The sequence below is a fragment of the Physeter macrocephalus genome, chromosome 16, assembly GCF_002837175.3.
Source record: "Physeter macrocephalus isolate SW-GA chromosome 16, ASM283717v5, whole genome shotgun sequence".
NCBI classification, from domain to species: Eukaryota; Metazoa; Chordata; class Mammalia; order Artiodactyla; family Physeteridae; genus Physeter; species Physeter macrocephalus.
In genome coordinates, this window is record NC_041229.1 from 11,997,615 (window position 1) to 12,019,815 (window position 22,201).

Here is a 22,201-nt window from a genome sequence, read left to right on the forward strand (position 1 = left end):
TCTCAAAGCTCTATTAGGCAGAAGGCGCGAGCAGTCAGACGGGGACATTTCCATTATGTTTCTAGAAATACTGAGTCAGCGTAATCCCCAGAGTCTAGTTCTTATTTCAATTTGATTTATCTCACAGGTGCAGTCTGGTGAAGCCCGTCAGCAACACACACACAGGCATGGATGTGGGAGAGAGAGAGAGAGAGAGAGAGAGAGAGAGAGAGAGAGAGAGAGAGTGTGTGTGTGTGTGTGTGTGTGTGTGTGTGTGTGTGTGTGTGTGTGTGTGTTGGGGCAGATGCAAGGAACGAGCTTCAATTCTATTAAATGGATGATACGCAAATATCTCCAAACTTGGCTCTGGGAGTCCCGTGGGACCTATGTTCACCGTCACGCTGTTTGTCAAACATGAGCAAAGGCGCTGACAGATAATTGGTTCCTCCAACGCCAGGGTTTCTTCACCTCCACCAGGGTTTCCACACCCCTATTGAGCACTCCTTCAGTTTCTACTGATTTTCCTGGCAATATTTGTCCTGCTCTCATACCCCTTGCCGCACGCCATTAGGAATCAAGTGTATCTGGAAACTCCTGCCTCACCTTTAACAGCCAGGTCTCACTGTGAGGCCCAGGTGCTGGGCTCCTGTTCCCCAATCCAAGCCCTGGCTGGGATTCTCTCTTTAGGAGAGTGGTACCCATCACCTTGAAGGGGAGAATGGTTGACAGCTATCCAAGTGAGCCTGGAGTGACTCTGGCATTTATGACCAGCTACCACCACAAGAAAGGTGTCAACTTAGGTTCACTTGTGCCTCCTATCTTCCTTCTTCACCTGTCTTACGCAGGACAGGGAAGTCGGCAATTGGCTGCCTGCGTGGAGTGATGCGAAGGCTCTGAAGGTTTCTCCCCACCTCAAAATACCTTCTTCACTAAATCTACAGTCTCCCATAGGATCCACTTCCTTGGTAAAGGCTTCGGTTAAAAAGCAAAGGTCTAAGGCATTAAGCTGTGTGTTTAGAATATCCTCCTTCCCCCCACCCAACCTAGCTAACTATTAATTCTTTAAGGCCACTGGGTGTGGCCTCGTCCAGCAAGCTTTATATGAGCTTGCCAGGCTCACAGATAATAGTCTGTGCATATCTTCACCATTTTAACCCACTGATTTACAATCATCTGTTTGGGTTTGTCTGCCCTCCTAGTCTGACCTCCTCAGAGAACGGACTTTTTCATTGTTGCCCCTGACACGCAGCCCAGTAAGTGCTCAATTAATGTTGACCAGTGCATGCGTGAAATTTGGAGAGGAGACCTCTCTCCACCACTCCTGACTCACTGTGAGAGCTGAGCAAGTCCCTTTCCCACTTCAGTTATTTTCCCTCAACTGTAAAATGACGAGATTCAGTCAGATGCTCTCAAAGATCCCTCCAAATTCAATGCTATCATCAGCCATTCACATATTGGCGCGAACTGGATTTTCAGTTTGAGGAGGCCCGTCGTCCATCAGGGCTCCGACGAGGTGGCCTGGATGTGGGACACAGGACAGCTCCTTCTGGGCAAGAGGGTGTGAGAGGACCAGACACTCACGAGCCAGGGGTGCTGCCCACCAGGGTGGGGTGGGGAGGACTAGGATAGCAGAGGGCACTGGAGGGACAAGCCAACCAGACAAGGACACTAGAACCCATGAAGAGGAAAGCCACCTGCTTCATGTGCCAAGAGAATGCATCCAGTCATTTACTACAGATTCATCCAGTCCATAAAGTTGACAGAATTTAAGAGTTGAAAGGTCTTTGGAGATCCTTTAGTTTATCCCCAGGGGAGAAAGGTCTTGTCCAAGGTCACACGTGGTCAGTTAGTGGGACAGCCAAGACTAGCCCTTGGACCTGCCAACGCCAGCTTCTAATGCTGAAAAGTCCAGCAACTTTGCAGAGCGGACGGAATGTCATCTGACAGGAACCTTCCTCTGCCGGCCCTGGCTTCCCTCTCTCCATTACACGCCCCTGCTCCAGCCATGGCAGGCACCGTGCTCTTTCTTTCTCAGGCCTACAATGCTTACCTCTGTCCACACGTCACCCTCCCACGATCCTTTCTAACCTTCCCTCAATAAACCATTCAAAGGAAGCCATATCCGCAAACCTCTCTTCCAGTTCCCAAAAAAGCACTCAATGCTCCCTCCTTGGGCTTCCACACCTTGCCTTTATAGAGCTCTTCAAATGCTGCTTGCATTCCCAGCACACAGTAGACACGTGATAAATGTCTGCTGAATCAGTGGAGTGGACTTTAAGCATTTTCCATAGGTAAGTCGCTTAATCATGACTAGCTAATCATTTTTAATCCCATAACTTGGGCCAAGGGACTCCCAGCTGTCAGCCAGTTTCCCCAAATGCAAATTCAGAAAATAATTTTCAGTCAATGCTTCCTGAACCTTTTTCCAATTCTCCCTGCCATTTCCCCTGAATACATCCCCCTCTACCAACAGCCTAGGTCAGACAACAGACACAGGAGGGGTGGCAGCCAGAGAGCACAATTCTGGAGTAAAAACTTCTCCTTGAGATGCTGTTGTACCCATGTACGCCCAGGAGACATCTGTCACTGCCAGATCTGCCACCTCTCCGGGTTTGCATTTGGTAGCAGGGGTACCTGGGAAGCTCAGACAGACACATGGGGAGATTTCACTCTGTTACTCTTTTCCTAGTTGCACTAAAAACATATTCATTCACCAAAGTGTACTGTATTATGCAGAGTGGTTCTCTTAAAAGGCTCAATAAAGGTGAAATATGTAGATAGTCTTAATAATTTTACAATAAACTACACTTTAGAACCAATTGCTCTGGCACTGGAAAGTTGTCCGACTGATGGATTGAAGCTGTTGGCTAGCTGTGTGTGTGTGTGTGTGTGTGTGTGTGTGTGTGTGTGTGTGTGTGTGTGTGTGGTATGCTTTCAGTAAAAGACTGCAAGATATGAAAGAGGCTCACGCACTGTGGGAACTGTAGTTCTAACTACAATTAGGCGAGAGACCAATTATGAAATGTTTCTGATAACAACTTTGGCGTTTTGGAAAGCTAGAGGCAGTAAACCAGGACACCAAGGTCTAAGCATGAACATACTCAACAGGGAGGTGGGAAAGAGGGGAGGAAAGGGAGTAATGTTTACTAGCAGCCACTGAGGATTAGAAACCTTCCATGTTCCTCACAAAATGATGCTATAGGAATTACCATCCCCATTTTACAAAAGGGAAAACTGAGACTCCAGTAGGTTAACGTGCCCTGTGTGCATCTCATGTATGGCAGGGCCCAGATTCAAACTCAAGTCCTCTCTGATCTGAGTCCCCGGCTGCCTCCTTTAAGCCATGTTTCCATCTTCTGTGTCAACACAGCCATGAGGCTCACCAAACTTCATGTGCCAAGTCACAGGGACAGCGGAGAGGACTAGATAATTTCATAATGACCTTGAAAACCTGAAGTAGATGTTTTGTTTCAAAGACCCTTGGGTTCTGGCTCCATGAGTCTGGTGCCAGGTGCTGGCTTGAAGAGGCCACTTGACCCAGGCTGACCCAGGCATGGTGGGGCCAGTAAAGAAAGTAGCCCCAGGTGACAGGCCACTCAGCACAATCAGCCGGACCGTGCTTGTACTCTTCCACCTCTTCCTACCTCTATGGTCAGTCTTGGTGCCAACCCTGGGCCTCAGGTTTCGACACCTCCCTCACTCATCAGAACCCCCTGAAACCCTGTATCTCAGATCCTGAATGAAACCACCCTTCCCAGTCTTGCACATACTTAACTTCAAATCTGTCCAGCCCAGAATGGGGGAAGGGCATTCCAGACCGAGTAGTTACCATGTGGGCTATGAAAATACCAAGGCATCCTCGGGAAAGGCGGGGCTAGGCCCAGCTCCTCCTGGCCAAGCTGTGGAACTTTACGCTCATGGGCTTAGTTGGGATGAGCTAATTCCTACTGGATGAAGGAGATGAGCCATCTCACCTGGCCAGCCCTCCTAGTCCAAGAACTCTATCATGTCATGAACTTCTCCATTCATTGACTCAATAAATATCTATTGAGCATCTACTATGTGCCAGTAGGTGACTGGGGTACAGTGATGGAGTGATGGACAAGTGATGGTCTTGCCTTTATGAAGTTCAAAGTCTGGTGGAGAGGTCAGATAAAGAAGGAGGAATTCCCACGAGATGGAGGCTACAAAATACGGAAGACAAGGCGCTGTGAGAGTGTGTAACAGCGGACTCAACACAGCGGGTGTCAGGGGAAAGTTCCTTGAGGAAGTGACATTTAAGGAAGACCTAAAAGATGAATAGGGTTGGCCCGTCAGAGAGAGGAGCAGGAGAGCAGGGTGGTGAGCATTCACGTCCTCTGGAATCATTTGTTTCTTCCCTCCCTGTCTGCCCCAGCTCCCCTTTCTGTAATAACCTTAGCAACTTCAGTTACTTATGGCTCATCTCTCTGATTAACCTCTAGAAAAATAAACACAGGCTCAGTCTGCTTGACAATAACATGGACCCAGAGGAGAACAAGTGGCTGCATATATCCATTCTGCCCAAACAAGATAGAGACTAGGGCATGGAGGGGTCATTTCTGCAAGACTCAGCAGGACCTGGCTACTCTTTGGGAATCCACGGAGCTGTTAGTTTCTACTGCTTCCAGGGCCCCGTGGGCTCTCGATCCAATGGATCATCCTCCCCCCTCTCCAGGAAACATTCCCAACTGCAAGGTGCTATGAATTGTAATGCCCTCAACCATGCGTAGGATGAAATAAGTCCAGGGCTGGAAAGACCCTCAGAGATCACCTAATACAACATCATAATTTTCAGATGAAGAAGCTGAAGCCCAGCAAGGAGAAATGGCATGTCTAGATAAATGCAGTAGAGTGAGGTGGCTAAGAGCTAACTGCCTGGGTTTGTGATCTGGCTCTACTACCTTGTACAGAGTATCAAAACTTTATGAGCCTCACCTTTCTCATCTCTAAAATGGGGATAAAATAGTGCTCTGCTAGAGTTGTGTGAGGTTTAAACGAGGAAATAACTGAGAAGCACTTATTACAGAGCCTTGCATGTAGAAGGTAGTCGATAAATACCAACTATCACTATTACTATGTCACCCAGCTATTTAGTAGCAGGGCCATAACTAGAAGCCACAGCTGCTTCACTGCCCATCCTCTGTATGATGAGGCCTCCTGCTGATGTAACCCTTCCTCTTGCAAGTGTAACCCTACAGGTGCTGGTGTAACCCTTCTCCATGCAGGTGTAACCCTTCGAGTGCTGGTGTAACCCTGCCCCATGCAGGTGTAACCCTACAGGTGCTGGTGTAACCCTGCCCCATGCAGGTGTAACCCTTCGGGTGCTGGTGTAACCCTGCCCCATGCAGGTGTAACCCTTTGGGTGCTGGTGTAACCCTGCCCCATGCCTTCTGACACCCAGCCAGCACTTGGCCTCTTCTCTCTAGATTCCCCAAGGGAAAAACTCTGAGATGCCGGTGCCTCTGTACATACAGCACCAATGGCCCACTACCCTCCAGCATGCTGGTGGTGGCATCAAGAGCATGGCACTCTAGCCTTACCTGTGGCAGGAAAATGAAACGGTGGTCACTACATCCAGCGAGCCATGCTGCCTGCAATGCTGGTGGCAGCCCAGGTGGCCCACCGACCATACAGACCCCTGCTTCTGGTGCCCATATCCTACCTTTCCTTGACATATCATGATTCTGGCCCTGACCCTGAATCTCCACACTTCTCCCTGCCAAAGCAGCAGCTCCCTCCTTTGGCACAGGGCTCATCTGTGCTCACTGACAATAGATTAGGGTGATTTTCTTTTCTTTATTAGGCAGTGATTACAAATCTCCCTGGGTTCATTAGTAGCTAGATAATCCTCCCAGATTTTTTTTTTTTTTTTGAGGTACGCAGGCCTCTCACTGCTGTGGCCTCTCCCGTTGCGGAGCACAGGCTCCGGACACGCAGGCCCAGCGGCCACGGCTCACGGGCCCAGCCGCTCCGCGGCATGTGGGATCTTCCCGGACCGGGGCACGAACCCGCGTCCCCTGCATCGGCAGGCAGACTCTCAACCACTGCGCCACCAGGGAAGCCCAGTCCTCCCAGATTTATTAGCTCAAATTGCACTTCCTCCTTCACCTCTTCTCTCCAGATGGCATCTCTGCTGTCTCAGCAGCCGACTGGGCTTTGCTCAAAGGCCCTTAATTCTTCACGTCCTTTATCCAAACTACCATCGGTCTTGCGGAACAATGGTTCCTGTAGCCAAACCCGGAGGCTAACTGGAGGACAGAGACTTCTTCCAGACTAAAGAGCGGAATGAGAACAGAGAATCTATACCTGTCCAGTGCAGTCCCCACCTGGAAGCGCCAGACAGGACCATCAGGCCAGCAGCCCACCTGGGCAAGAGCATTCGAGGTGCAGACCCTCTTAGTTATAAGGGAGCTGACGCCTTTATAACGAAGTGCTGATCTCCATGGATACAGTGAGTTAGCCTCTAAACAGACAGGCCAGGGCTTGGGATGCTAATTGCTTTTCCAGCATACGCAGAAGAGACGTATGATGATCATGAATCATTTAATAATGTGGCAGATATGGGTAGCCGATCAGCACACTCATTTCCTCTTCTCCCGGACACACGGTACATGATGTTTCCCCATCTCACTTTCGGGAGGTGTGAGTATGTGACTAAATTCTAGCCAGTGGGATTGAGAGGAGAAATACTATGTGCCACTTCCAGGCCTGGCCCCCAAAGCCCTCCTGTGTCTGATCCTTTATGTTTTTCCCCATTCCTGGCCTCTCAGAGGACACATTAGAATCTAGAAGAAGCCTGGGCCCCCAGATGACCTTCTGGAAGGCTGCCTGATGATCAGGAACACACTTGGGGGACTTCAGTTGAGTGAGAAATATACATCTACTGTGTGAAGCCATGGGATTGGGGTTTATCTGTTAAAGCAGCTGGCATTGCCTACTGGATACAAAGTGTTATCCATTGCTATTTTTTAATTTTACCAAAATTTCTTGAGATGGATATTATTATTCACATTTTACATATGAGGAAACTGAGGCCCGCAAGAGCATCAGGGTGCACAGCTAGGAAGCTCCCGAACTGGGGATTTTCACCAGGTCTGATGGACTCAAGGACTGGTTTTTACACACCAGCTTCTTTCTCCCATTATAAAGCTTCTTAATCAGGACTCTCAACTTCAGCCATGTGGTCTTGCTTCTTTCAGTTGGAAAACTCCAAATAGAAATAAGAAACACATCTGAACACTTCACGTCATTAAGATGGCTCTTATCATAAAAACAAAAAATAACAGGTTTTGGTAGGATGTGGAGGAACTCAAACCCTCATACATGACTGGTGGGAATAAAAATGGTACGGCTAGAAAGGAGTTTGGCTCTTCCTAAAAAATTAAACATAGAATTACCATATGATCCAGGAATTTCACTACTTAGATATATACCCAAGAGGATTGAAAGCAGGACTCGATCAGGTATTTGTTCACCTATGTTCCTTGCAGCACAATTCATAGTAGCCAAAAGGAAGAAGCAACGTAAGTGCCCACATGATGGATGAAGAGATAAATAAAGTGTGGTATATACATAAAATGGATTATTATTCAGCCTTAAAAAGGAAGGAAATTCTGACACACAGAGACCCCTGAAGACATTATGCTAGGTGAAGTAAGGCAGGCACCAGAGGACAAATATTATAATTTCACTTATATGAAGCACTTAGAATAGGCAAATTCATAGAGACAGAAAGCAGAATCGTGGCTGCCAGGGACTGGGAGGAGGAGGGAATGGGGAGTTATTGTTTAACGGGTATAAAGTTTCAGTTTGGGAGGATGAAAAATGCTCCAGAGATGGATGGTGGTGACGGTTGCACAACAATGTGAGTATACTTATTGCTACTGAATGGTACACTTTTTAAAATGGTAAATTGTATGTATATTTACCACTATAAAAAAAAGAGTTAAAAAAAGAATGAAGTTCTCATACATGCTATAACATGGATGAACCTAGAAAACACGCTGAGTGAAATAAGCCAGATGCAAAAGGACAAATATTACGTGATTCCACTATTATGAAATATCCAGGATAGGCAAATTCATAGAGTCAGAAAACAGATTAGGAGTTATCAGGGCTGGGGGGAGGGGGAATGGGGAATTATTGCTTAATAGTTAAAGAGCTGGGGCTTCCCTGGTGGCGCAGAGGTTGGGAATCTGCCTGCCAATGCAGGGGACACGGGTTCGTGCCCCGGTCTGGGAAGATCCCACATGCCGCGGAGCGGCTAGGCCCGTGAGCCACAAGTACTGAGCCTGCGCACTAGAGCCCGTGAGCCACAACGACTGAGCCTGCGCGTCTGGAGTCTGTGCTCCGCAACGGGAGAGACCGTGACAGTGAGAGGCCCGCGCACCGCGATGAAGAGTGGCCCCCGCTCGCCGTAACTGGAGAAAGCCCTCGCACAGAAACGAAGACCCAACACAGCCAAAAGCAAATTAATTAATTAATTAATAATTAAAAAAATACCCTTCCTTATTTAAAAAAAAAATAGTTAAAGAGCTTCTGTTTGGGGTAATGAAAAAGTTTTAGAAATAGGTAGTGATGATGGTTGCACAACATTGTAAATGTAATTAATGCCACTTAATTGTAAACTTAAAAATGGTTAAAATGGCAAATCTTATGTTACATATATTTTACCACAATAAAAACGTTCAAAAAACAAAGAAAGCAACAAATCTGGATAAAGGCAGGAACCAATTTTCGAGGTCACTCATGCATCTGTGTCCTTTGTGTCTCTGCAGAATAATTTTCTTGTTCGCCTTGCTTTGTCCCTTATTTGGTCCATCTTACTTTGGCCTGGACTCTCGACCCCTTACCTTGGTCAACCACCAGGACCTGCCTCCTTCTCGTTCCTCTCCAGATCCCTGGCCAGATGCACATCCTAGTTCTCAATTTACCATAAAAGTTCTCATGATTTGGACCCCAGGAGCTGACCCTCTGGCTGGGTTCCCACCTTAGCCAGGTGCCTTCAGGTGACCCTTTCCTACCTGTTGATCAGAGGTTTGTTCCCCTGATGGGACTGACCCCTGACCCAGAACCAGAAGCAGGGGCAAGAAGCTGTTTCACGGATCAAACCTCTGACACTAGTACAAACTACCCCAGATTCTATTTCGAAATAGATATATAAATAAAAGACCTGGATATTTGTTTGCTGTTTGCTATGACTGTCTGCCCTCAACAGCTACCAACTTCCTGTCCGTGACTTCTTCCTTTGTTCTGCAGCGAGTCTGTCCCTGTTCCTGGGTCTCTGCCCTCTTGCTGAAGTGTCTCTCACACTTGTCTCACACACCTCACTGAGCCTGGGCTCCCACTGGACCCCCAGACCTGGCTCTTCCCTGGACCTGTGGAGCTCCTCCCCGGCTCTTCCCGTCATAGCTGCAGGATGCTCCCAGCCAGCCTCGGTTCTCCTGGCCCAACCTCTCCTTGCATCAGTCACCTCCGTCACTCAAAGCTCAAGGCTGGCACACTCACTCTCCCTGCTGGCCAGACCCCAGTAGAAAGAAACTGTGCTTTCTATAAGGTCAAAATGAATTGATGGTATAGAAGTTTGATTCATGATGGCTATTTCTGTCCCAACTCTTGTGATGGATAATCAACTGATGGAGTCCAGAGCAGTCAAACAAATCCATTGATTACAGATGCCCTAAATCAATCTTAACACCTGGTGGGACAGAGGTATGAAGACCTGACCAATTACTCAGTAATTACTGATACCAGCAAGCCCTACAATGGTTATGCACAATAACTGAACTACCTAGTTCTAGTCATTCTCTGGAAATCAATAAAATGGCATTTTAGGAGTCACTTTTATAGGCCATTAGAGGCTGGGCAGCAAAATAAATATCTCCTGCTCTTTTCAGTACATAGGAAGCACAAATAGGACTTTTTTAAATAATACCTTCCCTTTACTAAACTTGCACTGTGAGTCAGTTTCTGTGTGGGTATTATCTACTGAGGCAGGTGTTATTCGTGTCCAACAGCTGATGAGGTCTCTGAGGCTCAGAGAGATTAAATAACTTGCACAGGATCACACAGCTGATCGCTAGTCAAACTGGAATTCTTAGTCATGTCTACGAATGCCAAAGCCCACACCTTTGTGCTAACTCTCAAAAAGCTAATCTGAGTGCCCGCTGCATCCCTGTGGCAGAATTTAGAGAGATGGGACATGATGGGGATCCTTGAGGAATTCAGAGAAGAAGTAAATAAAAATTAAAGTCTAGATGGCATCTGTATTTGGGGAAAGGGACTGGAGAAGCACAGAGGCTCACTTATGAACCTCTACATAAAGCCCCTAATGCTCTGGCCCAAGACTCCAACAGCAACTGGGCAGAAAGAATGGACTTAAAAATAGTTTTTTTTATTCCTCATAGAGGTCTGTCCATTCCAGAGAGCCAAGGCACTAATGAGAAGCATCCAGCATATTCTCTCACTGACTGATTTTTGCAAAAGCTTTGCTTCTATTTTCTTGGCTATTACTCAGCCATCATCATTCATGCAGTTACTTTTCTGATTTCCTCTTGCAAACTCACAAACCGTGTGAATCCTGTTAATTCCAAGTTGAAAGAACTCTCTGACTGAGGCATGCTCCCAAAGCTCATCTCGTTCTGTGCCCACGCAAGAAGGACAAAAGCTCTTTGAAAGCTGAAAGTATCGGAGTGTTACAAAAAAAATACAGTGCCTTAGCATACGGTATTTGTTTTTCTCTTTCTGACTTACTTCACTCTGTATGACAGGCTCTATGTCCATCCACCTCACTACAAACAACTCAGTTTCGTTTCTTTTGATGGCTGAGTAATATTCCATTGTATATATGTGCCACATCTTTATCCATTCATCTGTCGATGGACATTTAGGTTGCTTCCATGTCCTGGCTATTGTAAATAGTGCTGCAATGAACATTGTGATGCATGTATCTTTTTGAATTATGGTTTTCTCAGGGTATATGCCCCATAGAGGGATTGCTGGGTCATATGGTAGTTCTATTTTTAGTTTTATAAGGAACCGCCATACTGTTCTCCACAGTGGTTGTATCAATTTACATTCCCACCAACAGTGCAGGAGGGTTCCCTTTTCACCACACTCTTTCCAGCATTTATTGTTTCTAGATTTTTTGATAATGGCCATTCTGACCAGCATGAGGTGATACCTCATGGTAGTTTTGATTTGCGTTTCTCTAATAATTAGTGATGTTGAGCATCTTTTCATGTGCCTCTTGGCCATCTGTAATGGGATCTAAAAAAAAAAATGGTACTGATGAACCTAGTTGCAGGGCAGGAATAAAGACATAGACATAGAGAATGGACTTGAGGACACGGGGTGGGAGGGGGAAGCTGGGGCGAAGTGAGAGTGGCATGGACATATATACGCTACCGAATGTAAAATAGATAGCTAGTGGGAAGCAGCCACATAGCACAGGGAGATCAGCTTGGTGCTGTGCGACAACCTAGAGGGGTGGGATAGGGAGGGTGGGGGGGAGACACAAGATGGAGGGGATATGGGGATGTATGTATGCATATGGCTGATTCACTTTGTTGTACAACCAAAACTAACAAAGTATTGTGAAGCAATTATACTCCAATAAAGATCTATTAAGAAAAATACAATGCCTTCAAAACATATAGTACTTGGCAATTTATAATGCAGTTTTCTTTATCCTCACAACAACCCCGTAAGAGTTTATCATCCCCACTTTACCAAGGAGAAAGCTGGGGCTCAGAGAGTCAACGTGACTCCCCCAAAGTCACACAGTGAGTATAAGGCAGAGTGGGGACCTGACCCAGGTCTCCTGACTTCACAGGCCAGTGCTTTCTCCACGAGATTCATCATCACAATCACTATTACCACGTTTGAGAAGAAGGAGTGGTGGGTTGCAGCGTGGGTGACACTTTCTTAAACATCTCCAGGCCAAGCAACCGCGCATTATTCTCATTACCGTGCTGGGAACTTATCTTCCAAAAGACTAGCCTCCTTCGATCTGCAAAGACACCCCCGTGAGTCCCTGCTGCCCCGCTCCTTCCTCCTCTGCTGTCCTGGCTAACTGACACGGGGGCGGGGGGTGTCCCTGGCAGGTGGGCACAAGGCAGGTGGCCCTTGGCTTGCCTTTTCCCCCTCCTCCCCTCTACTTCCCAGGCTCCCCAAATGGAGCACAATCGGAGTTTCATCTCTCTCTATTCTTCTGCTAACTTGCTGGGCTCCCCCAGATGCCTCCTGACTTAGGCAAATGCTTTTGCATTGCTCTGGGAATAGTCTAATCCTTTTCTACCCTTTTCCATGTTAATGCTGTGATTTACAGCTGCAGTGTTAGATAGGAAAAAATAAATAAATAAGCAAACAAAGAAGTTCCTTGCGCTTTACATTTTGAGGGGTAGTGACTGGGAGGGGGCGTGAGGGGGACTTCTGGGGCGCTAGCAATGGGCTACTTCTGGATCAGGGTGCTGCTGACACAGGTGTGCTCACCTGGAGAATGTTCATTCAGCTGTGCACATATGATTTGTGTGGCCTTTTCTATGTATGCTAGACCTCAGTGGAAAAATTCCAACAATGGAACAGGCAGGTTTGTGGTGGGGCAAGTCTGCCATGGAGGGAGTCCCTACACCAGAAAAGCAGCTATACTGGATTCTCCGAGGGGCCTTTCAAGCCTGAGAGCAAAGGCCTGTAGGATGCTGCAGGGGGAATAATTCCACAGCAGCCCAAAGAAAGGGCTGTTCATGACACAACAGCTGGAAAAGAACAGGGACCACAGAATCCCAGCTCGTCTCTTTGAGCAGGCATCTATCTCCTCAACCACGCAGGACATTTCAGGAGACCTGGCCCCTAAATCCCGGAAGGGACACTGCACAATTACCTAGGTTACCCTACCACCTGTGTTGGCCAAGAAAGGCTTAACTTCTAGGTAACCTTTTCCATTTTAAGATTCAAGAGTCATAACGGTGAGGTGGAATTCTGCTCCCTGAGCACATCAAGGATCTTGCATTGATACCTGCCTTACATCTTTTAAGTAGGTTACTTTCATGAATGGCTACAAATAGACAAATGAATAATAATTAACTGGCACACCCATTCCTGGAGCAGTCCATACGTTTGAAGTCACTCAAATCTCCAGGTATGCGAATATGCTGTTCCTCATCCCCGAATGTTCTTCCCTTCTTTGTTTGTCTAGGAAAAAGCCTACCTGTCTTTCAGGGTGTAGCTTAAAGGCCCCTTCTTCTGTGAAGCATTTCCTGCCTGCTCCAGGTAGAGCAAGTGACCCCTGCTCTAGGGTCTAAAGCATTTTGTGTACACGTCTCATAGAATTTGCCACTATGCCATAGGACAGGTACCTTGCAATAGGTTTTTCCTGGGCCGGCTTGGTTTCTTATTCCCATTTTAATCCCGAATGCCTGGCCCGGCTCCTGTTACATCAAAGCACGTCTGGATGCAGGGGCTACTTAAATGATCTGGATATCTCGTGCATTTATAAAATAAATAAGGGCATAAAATAATTAAACCTCTTCTCTGAATGACTGTTTATAACAGCTCTATCTGTAATAGCCAAAAACTGGAAACTACGTCTCTCCATAGGTGGATAGTTAAGGAAACTGGTACATCCACAGCAAGAAATATGACTCGGTAATAATAAAGGGCAAACTATTGATTCATGCAACACCTTTGATGGATCTTGAGGGCAGTACTCTGAGTGAAAAAAGTTAACCTCAAAGGTCATTTACTCATGATTCCATTTATATAAAATTAGAAAATTTAGAAATAGAGAACAGATTAGCAGTTGCTAGAGGTTAGAGATGCTGGGAAGAAGGGAAGTGGGTGTGACTATAAAATGGCAGCTTAAGGGAGATCTTTGTGGTAATGAAATAGTTTTGTATCCTGATTGCAGTAGGAGTTACACACATCTACACACATCTTAATAGCTTTGATATTTTGATATCCTGGTTTTGATATTTACTGTAATAATGTAAGATGTAACCATTAGAGAAAAATGGGTTAAAGGTACATGGTACCTCTCGGTATTATCTTTGCAGCTTCCTGTGAATCTATAATAATCTCAAAACAAAAAGTTATAATTTTTTTAAACCTGTTCTCTGAGGTTCTTTCTACTCTCTAACTGAGTGTGTCTATATTTCACAACAACCTTTCACATCTTTTAACGTTTTACAATTTCAAAATACTTACACGCAGATTAAATTACATCATTTCGAAATGACGGCAACTCCATAACGTAGCTGTCCTTATGCCCATTTTACAGATAAGGAAACCAAGGCTCAGTGCTTGTTGAAGGGTACACAGTTGGTACATGGCAAAAACAGTGCTCCAACCTGACTCAATAAAATTTCTACAGAACTGTCTTCTCAGCTGTAAAACAAGGGGATTTGGCAAAAATGGCCTCTGGAGGTATATCCAGTTATAACACCTTCGTACATAGGACACGCATACTTTTTGTGCTCTAGCTTTCCTACTTCTGAGCCAGCCAGCATAAGGGTCTGGCAGTGTAGAGACTGGACTGCAGGCCAGTAACTGGACCTATAGAGGAGAGCATCCATCAGAGGGCTCAGTGCTATGTTGCTGGTGGCATCTGAATGGAGGCATGAGATTCCCCAAATTTCCATTCTCTCCAGGCTAAGAATTGTTGGGATGAGAATCCCAGTGGCTCCTGGGTTTCCATGTTTCTCAGATGCCCTGCCTCTCTGGCTGGCATTTTCCCTACTTCCCATCTCCCGGGCTTCATTCCGTCACACCCCACTGACCCTAATTAATGATACTCTCTATGCCAAGGAGGTGAGCTCTGAAAATGTCTTACCAGATTAGTGAAGATGTATGTGTAATAGGCTGACACCATCCCTAGTTCCGCTGCCTGCAAAGGGAAGAGAAGGAGATTAGAGAGGAAAATAAAAACCCGCTGGAAGTGCATGAGCAGGGAGGGCTCCAAGTGTCCGCCCTTGGTCTGGCCCACTACCCTTCAGCACCAGCAGAGTAGAACATCTTGATTGATTGTTTCTTACATTGCCCTCGACCTTGGAGGATGGAGCACAGAAACCCTGGCCTCTAGGGTAGGGTCCCTCCCCCTCCACCCCACACCCCACCCCTGCACTGACACTCCTAGTAGCTGATATTCTCAGGTAAAACACATTCCCACGGATATAACTGGGTATTCTGGAAACCAAAGTGACTTTACGGGAAATGAAACAAATAATGAAACAGACTATAATAATTATCCCCACAACCATTAACAATACCAATGGCTAACACTCACTCACTGTGCAGTCTGCACCAAGCACTAGAAAGCATTTTACTTGGGTTAACCTGATGAGGTAGGCACTGTTACTCCTTCACCACCCCCACTGACAGCTGAGGAAACTGAAGCACCAAAGGCTGTGCAACTTGTCCAGAAGATCACACGTCTCATACATGGAAAAGGTGAAATTAAAGCCGGGCAGCCTAATACTCCCCTTGGAGGGCTGTGATATTGATGGAACTACTGACACACTTCTCTTAGGGGCCGAGGCATAGATAGGAGAGAGTCTGCGGGTTGTAGGCGATTCCCAAATGAACTCCACCTCTAGCGGGATGAGAGTGAGTGAGACTCCTAAGTGTATTCTTGAATCTGCAGTAATGTTGGAAACAGGTGAATCATTTGCAAACTTTGGTCCTTTATTAGTAGTGAGGAGCAAGTTGCTTGGGACGTGCCCTTGGTCACAGTGCATCAGCAAGTCTCAGCCCACGGTGGAGAGCTGTGATTTCAGAAGGGCCTCTTTTTGTCTGATCTTTGTAGCCATCATAAATACCCCTAAGCAACCTTCCCTGTCGGCGTGCCTGGCTTGGAGTGTGACAGGTGCTATAGACGCTGACAAGGAGATCACGGAAATAATGAGCCCAGCTCTCCCCAGGGCCCTCATCCCTCCTGACCGTCGGTTAGATCTGCATCATGTAGCCCACAGCCCTGGGGCCCTGGGAAACCGTTTTTGTCATGACTACTGAGGTGCATGGGGGGGAAAAGGCCAGGGATGATTAAATTTTCCCCTGACATCGTGTTGATCCCCCAAGGAACTCCAATAACTTTGTGAGCATTCTCACAGGAACCTTCACAGGCTCCTTGAAGGACAGGCCAGGGTAGTTATATCACTGCCATTCCAATGGGAAACAAATGCCTGGGGCAAGATTACACCGGGGGTCCTGATAGAGCCCAAGGAGCCTGGCGGGAGGCTCCTCCTTCTTCCAGCAAAGCTACATTGCCTCCTCCACTTCCAAGAAGATGGTGGGGCACGATGCTCACCTCCCTCCCTTCCCTCCCTCACTGCTGTCCGTATAATAATGCCCTTGCGTCTCACCACTGCCTAGGCCAGCAAGAGCCCCCGGGTTACAGGGATGGGCTGGGGACAGGGGGCTGGGAGAGGACACCGTCAGATGGTTAAAACCCACCTTGTGAAATCTGCTGTCCTAAAAATAAGAGACAAGAGATCCTTGGTTTTTAAGACCTGAATTCTGGGTAAACATGGAGGTCGTTGCCAGAACAGCCGCTCAATAAAGTAGGGGATTACTCTGGAAATCTTCCTGAAATCAAGAGGCAGCAGTGCTGCCTAGCTCTGGGGCCAGGCTCAGGAGTGCACACCGAGACTCCCAGAAGCTCCGTACACCCTCTGTCACACTGCTTCCCACACTGAGTTCATCCTCCCTGAGGCCCCTCAAGGCCGGGTTGTAGCCCCGTGAAAGAGTCTGGAGCTCCAGGGAAACATGCAGACTGAGTCCAGGACGGATGCAGGGCCGGCCTGCTGGGGCTGCTAGGAATTCAAATGGGAACAAGGTTTCCCGAAACCTCGCTGGTCACTGATGGATTTGGTTGCAAGGTCACAAGGGCTGAGTCTGACAGGTGGCCTCAGGAAAGCCTGCACCCAGCAGAACCGTTTGCTAATAATGATCATTACAAGGGAATTTCCTTCAAATGCACAGCCATAAAAAAAAATAAAGGCGTTTTTAATGAAAATACCCAGTATTGGCAAGGGTGCTATAAGACACCTATATGCTGCTGGTGGGAGTGGAAATCCTTACAGCCTTTCTAAAAGGCAATCTGGCAAATCATATCAAAATCCTGAAAAGCATGCATACCTTTAACTCAGTAATTCCACTCCTAGAAATTTATGCTCAGAAAATATTCATGAATTTGCATTTATGTACAAAGATGTGCATCCCGGCATTATTTATTAGAGCGAAGATTGAAAACAACCTGTATCTCTAACAATAAAGGATGGTTAAATAAATTATGGTACATCCATGTGATAGGAAATGATGCAGCCATTAAAATAGTTGTAGAAAAATATGCAATGACATGAGAAAAATGCATGGCGTATTATTAAGTAGAAAAAAACCCCAGTTTTCCAAAGAGTGTGTGCCGTGTGATAATAATTTTGGAAAAGGAAAAAATGTGTCTGTAAAGGCAGAAAGGCTAGACATCAAAATTTAATAGTGGTTCTCTCTGGGTGATAGAATTGTGAATGATGTTTATTTTCTTCTGTGTGCTTTTCTGTACTTTCCTAAATTTCAACAATGAAATACACATATTAAAAAGAGGGGGGAGGCAACTGCATATGCTGAGAGCAATAAAATATTCCTGGGCAAGGGCTGAGCCTAAAAGACTTCCACCGGGGGCCCGTCCAGGTAGGAACCAGCTACCGTAGGTTCTGACCCTCCCCCCCGGCAAGGGGACTGAGGGAAATCTATCTCACTCCCTACTCCCCACCTTCCTGAGGACTCCTCAGCCTTTATCTCTCATGCCCTGAAACTTAGAGGAGCTTTTCTGTCTTTGATGACTTCCTTGATCATAGCTCCGGACATAAGAGAAGAAAAAGAGAAAAATTCTGTGTTTGAGTGTGTGAGTTGGGTATACCCACACAGACAGACGTGGGTTTGGAGCTGCGGAAAATTACTATAGCAACAGGCTAAAGGGACAGCCCGCAGTACTCAGAGAACTCATTCTAATCCCTTATTAATTCTGAGACAAAACTAGCTGGGGTGGGGAGGTTAGGAGACAGCGAGGGAAGGAGAGGAAGAGAGAATCATCGCGTGTCTGCCAGCCTCCTCATGGTTCGGCAGAGGTTAATGAGGAACCTCACTCCCCCACTGGAAGATGGCAGGTTGAGCTTAAATGGGCAATTAAAATGGCATTAGAAGAGGCCAATGTGCCTGGAGAGGCTGGGGGAGCTGCCAGAGCCATGGCGGAGCCTGGAAGCAGGGTCTACTCTTTCTGGGGCTGCTTGCCTAGCCGAGCCACCAGCCCAGGAAGTGGAGCCAGTGATTCCAAGGATGCCCAGCAGTTTGCAGCTTTGCAGCTGTTTGTCCAGAGTGGACCCCCAGGCATTGACTTCTCTCCCTCTCTCTCTCTCTCTCTCTCCCTTTCCACGTGTATATGTTGATTCAGGGGCTAGCACCCTGCCCCTCTGTGTCCCGGCGGGTAGAAGACATGGGCTGATTTGCTGTTAAGAGAACCAATGGAAGCTTTGCTCTGCTCCTCACAGGGCCGGGCCTTGGACAAAGCTGCTCATCTCGCAGAGTCTCAGTTTCTTCATCTGCCAAGGGAAGATATCACGCCCACCTCACGTGGTCATGGAGAGGATTACACTGAGAAATTACATGACAGCACTTGGTGAACTGTAGTACACGTGTAAGGATTACACACAGGCCCGATATTCAGTAATACACGTGGATGTGACTGCCCTGGTTGTCAAAATATGGAGATGCTTCTACTCCTTTTGGCAAATAGCCTCTGTCCCAAGTCCCCAAGTGGCCCACCCCACCACCCTAGACCCTCCTAGGAACCCCTGGACCACAGAGCCCCTGGCAGGTCTAGGCTTGGCCAGTGTTTCAGCTGGTGGCTGCCCTGTTGCACCATGAGTTACATGTTTCTATGACATTGCCATCACCCTGCTTTCTCCTTTTAGCTCTCAGGAGCTGTCCATTGAAACTGAAGCACACAGAGGTTTGTCAGGGTCAGGAGTCCAGCCCCAGCCTCCTTCAGCCTCGGCCCAGGAGGATGCCCACGGCAAGAAGGGAGCAGGGTGCCAGCTCAGAGGGAGGGGGAGGGGGAGGGGGAGGCTGCTCGGCGCCCACCAGCACCTGCCCGGCCCAGCGCCCACCTTCAGGAGGATGGTGTGGGACATGGAGGCGTTGGCATGGATGATGATGGTGGCTGTCTTGTCGTCCCGGATCTCCTTGAGGAGTGGGGTGGGGTCCCTAGTGTCATCCAACATCCGGACCGAGAGCGTGTCCTTGGAGATCAGGAATTGCCGGAGCAGCTTCTCGAGGTTTAAAAGGCCTGCAGGGGAAGAGAGGACAAAGCCCCTGAGGGTCCACGGCGCTGCCTCGGGAGACACGGGAGCCAAAGCAAGACAAGCGAAGACTCGGGCTGGAGTCAGGGTCGCGGGTCTGCCCCCTGTTGGTTAAGCAGCCGCATCCTAACCTGAGCGAGTCTCTTAACCTCTGGGGAGTCCTGTCACCCCATCTCAAATGAAAAGAACCCTCTTCAGCGCCCAGGGCCCTCCCCCCGCCGACTCCCTGGGGAATGCTCTTTTAAGGCAGAGAATGAGGCTCCCTTGAGCTGGACAAGAGAATCCCCACTCCTTCTCACGGCCCCGGGGGCATCGCTGCCCAGCAGCCAAGACCTGTGTTCAGAGACCACCAGGCCTGGGTTTCTTTCCCTAACTTGGCCACTTGCTCACTGGGTGACCTCATGTGGCTGGGTCTCTTGACCTCAGTTGCTCATCTGAGAAATGAGAATACAGGCAGTCTCGGAGATATCGCGCGTTTGGTTCCACGCCACCGCCATAAAGCGAGTCACAAGAATTTTTTGGTTTCCTGGTGCATATAAAAGTTATGTTTACACTATACTGTAGTCTGTTAAACGTGCAATAACATTATGTCTAAAAAAAAGCAATGTACATACCTTAATTTAAAAATATTTTATTGCTTAAAAAGGCTAACCATTATCTGAGCCCTCAGTGGGTCGTAATCTTTTTGCAAGAGTAACATCAAAGATCACCAATCACATAACAAATATAATGATAACGAAAAAGTTTGAAATATGGTGAGAATTATCAAAATGTGACCTAGAGACACGTAGTGAGCAAATGTTGTTGGAAAAATGGCACCGATAGACTTGCTTGAGGCCGGGTTGCCACAGACCTTCAATTTGTAAAAAAGCAGTATCTGCGAAGCCCAGTAAAACGAGGTGTGCCTGTAATATCAGCGGCCAGAGCTCAGGGCGGTGGAGAAGATTAGATGAAGTAACACGCCAAGTGCTTAGGCCAGAGCCTCGCACATGGTGAACCCTCATAAATGTTACATCCAGCCTTTATTTCCGTGGTGTAGGTCGGGGAGCAATTCCCTCAAGGTCACAAGGCCCAGAAACCAGGTCTAGCGAAACCCTTTGAACTCCTCAGAGCACCACGGCTGCACTGAGACAAGGTATTATTATGATTATGAAAGAACAGGTCTTGAATTGCATTCCAGCAGGCAATCATGTGGAACCAGAACAAAACAGAAAACTGGGATTGTGCGCTAAAGACTCTCCCCCTCCCTCGCTATTTGCCGTCCAGCATACGGAGGAGGGATTCCAGAAGGATGTCACCGAGACACAAAGGTCTTAATCCTGCTTTGTCTCTGAAAAGGCAGGCCAGGAGGAGGGTGTGTGGTTGGGTGGGAGGTCTCCTGAGAAGACAGCAGTCTCAATTCCAATGGAAAGAGACCTATAGGCATTTGCTCTCAAAAGCCAATCAACGATAAGAGTACCATTTATTGAATTCTTATTGTGTTCCAGGTAATGGGCTAAACATTTTAATGGCTCATCTCATTTAAGTCCTCCCAAGGATCCTATAAAGTATTCGAATCCCACAGCCCAGAGGCGAACAGGAGGCAGGAGAGGAGTAACTCTCCCAGACACAGTCTGCACACGCTGGGGATGGCCCAGGAAGGGCTGCTTTCTAACCCAAGATCCCAGTGCTTGGTGTCTGGACTGGTTAAAGGAATATTAAATGCAGAGATGTCACGAATATGACCCTCCCTGTTCAGGTCACGCCCCCTCCTGACCCTTGAGAACCAAAAGGTAAGATGGGGGGGCATCTGAAGAGCATTCGTAGCACCTCCCTCATTTTGTAGAGAGACGACAGGATGTGCCCAGGAACACAGCTGGGACCAGAATCCCCATTTTCTCATCTCCATCCAACCCTCTTCCCCTGAGACAGACTGCCTCTTAGGATAAAATGCAGCAGGAAGAATCAGGCACAGAACCCAGGGAGGCCTGGAGACACGCGTCTCTGGGCTTTGGCGGGGAAGCCTTGGTGTGCCGTGTTAACAAGGAAAAGGGAGCGGGGTAGAGCCCACGGGCCTGGCATGTTGGAGACTGGAGCTCCGGAAGGTGGGGTCAATCCCTAACTCCCGTCCCCCGGGTCCTGAGAAGGTGGTCCCAGGAGCTGGAGGCTGCGTCAGGGAGCAGGGAGCCCCCGGAGGGCCTGCTATTCACAAAGAGGCTTCAGAAACCCAGGCCGTGCAAGCCCAGCATCGGGTTGGCCTTCCCTTCCTTCCCAAACAGGCCTCGAAAGAGGCTTGTACAGACCCCCTGCTGCTATCGGTGCCCCTCCCAGCCCCTCACCACCGGCTTCCATCCAGAGTGGCACTGATGCTGCCAGGGATCTTCCTGCCAACCCAGATGCAGAAGATCTGGATTCAAGCTCAGGGTCAACCCTCGCTGGCTGTGTGACCTTGAGAACCATCTAACCTCTTCAAGGCTCCACTCTTCATCTGTAAAATGGGCTTAACAGGTGAGAACTCACTGAGATCCTATGTGAAAGCACACCTGGAACTGGCATGCGTAGAATCAGCGTTACTTCTTTTGTGTCTACTCATCCCCACAAGAACCCAAAGGTCAGGAATGGTGACTCAGTGAGGCAGAAGGAAGAAGGAGGAAGGTACACGTCTGTTCATCCAGCACTCTCTGTCCTAAGGGCCCGGCACCCGGCCAATAGCACATCAGCAGAGACGATGGATCAGGTACAGACCCTGCCCTCAGGAGCTTAGAGGCCAGGAACCTGTAGCTAAGTCTATAGCAAAGTTCAAATCATATCCCCACTACCATATATAAAATAGACAACTAATAAGGATCTGCTGTATAGCACAGGGAACTCTACTC

General features: G+C 47.8%; 1 protein-coding gene across 1 annotated transcript in view; it reads right to left on the bottom strand.

The window, feature by feature from the left end:
* Positions 1–22,201, bottom strand: part of GRIK4 (glutamate ionotropic receptor kainate type subunit 4) — a 307,210-nt gene that overhangs the window by 122,758 nt on the left and 162,251 nt on the right. The window contains exons 5-6 of the mRNA XM_007121709.2: positions 19,155–19,333; positions 14,828–14,881 (exon numbers count right to left, since the gene is read on the bottom strand). Of these exons, the coding sequence (XP_007121771.1) occupies positions 14,828–14,881; positions 19,155–19,333 (233 nt within the window). The remainder of the gene's footprint in view (positions 1–14,827; positions 14,882–19,154; positions 19,334–22,201) is intronic.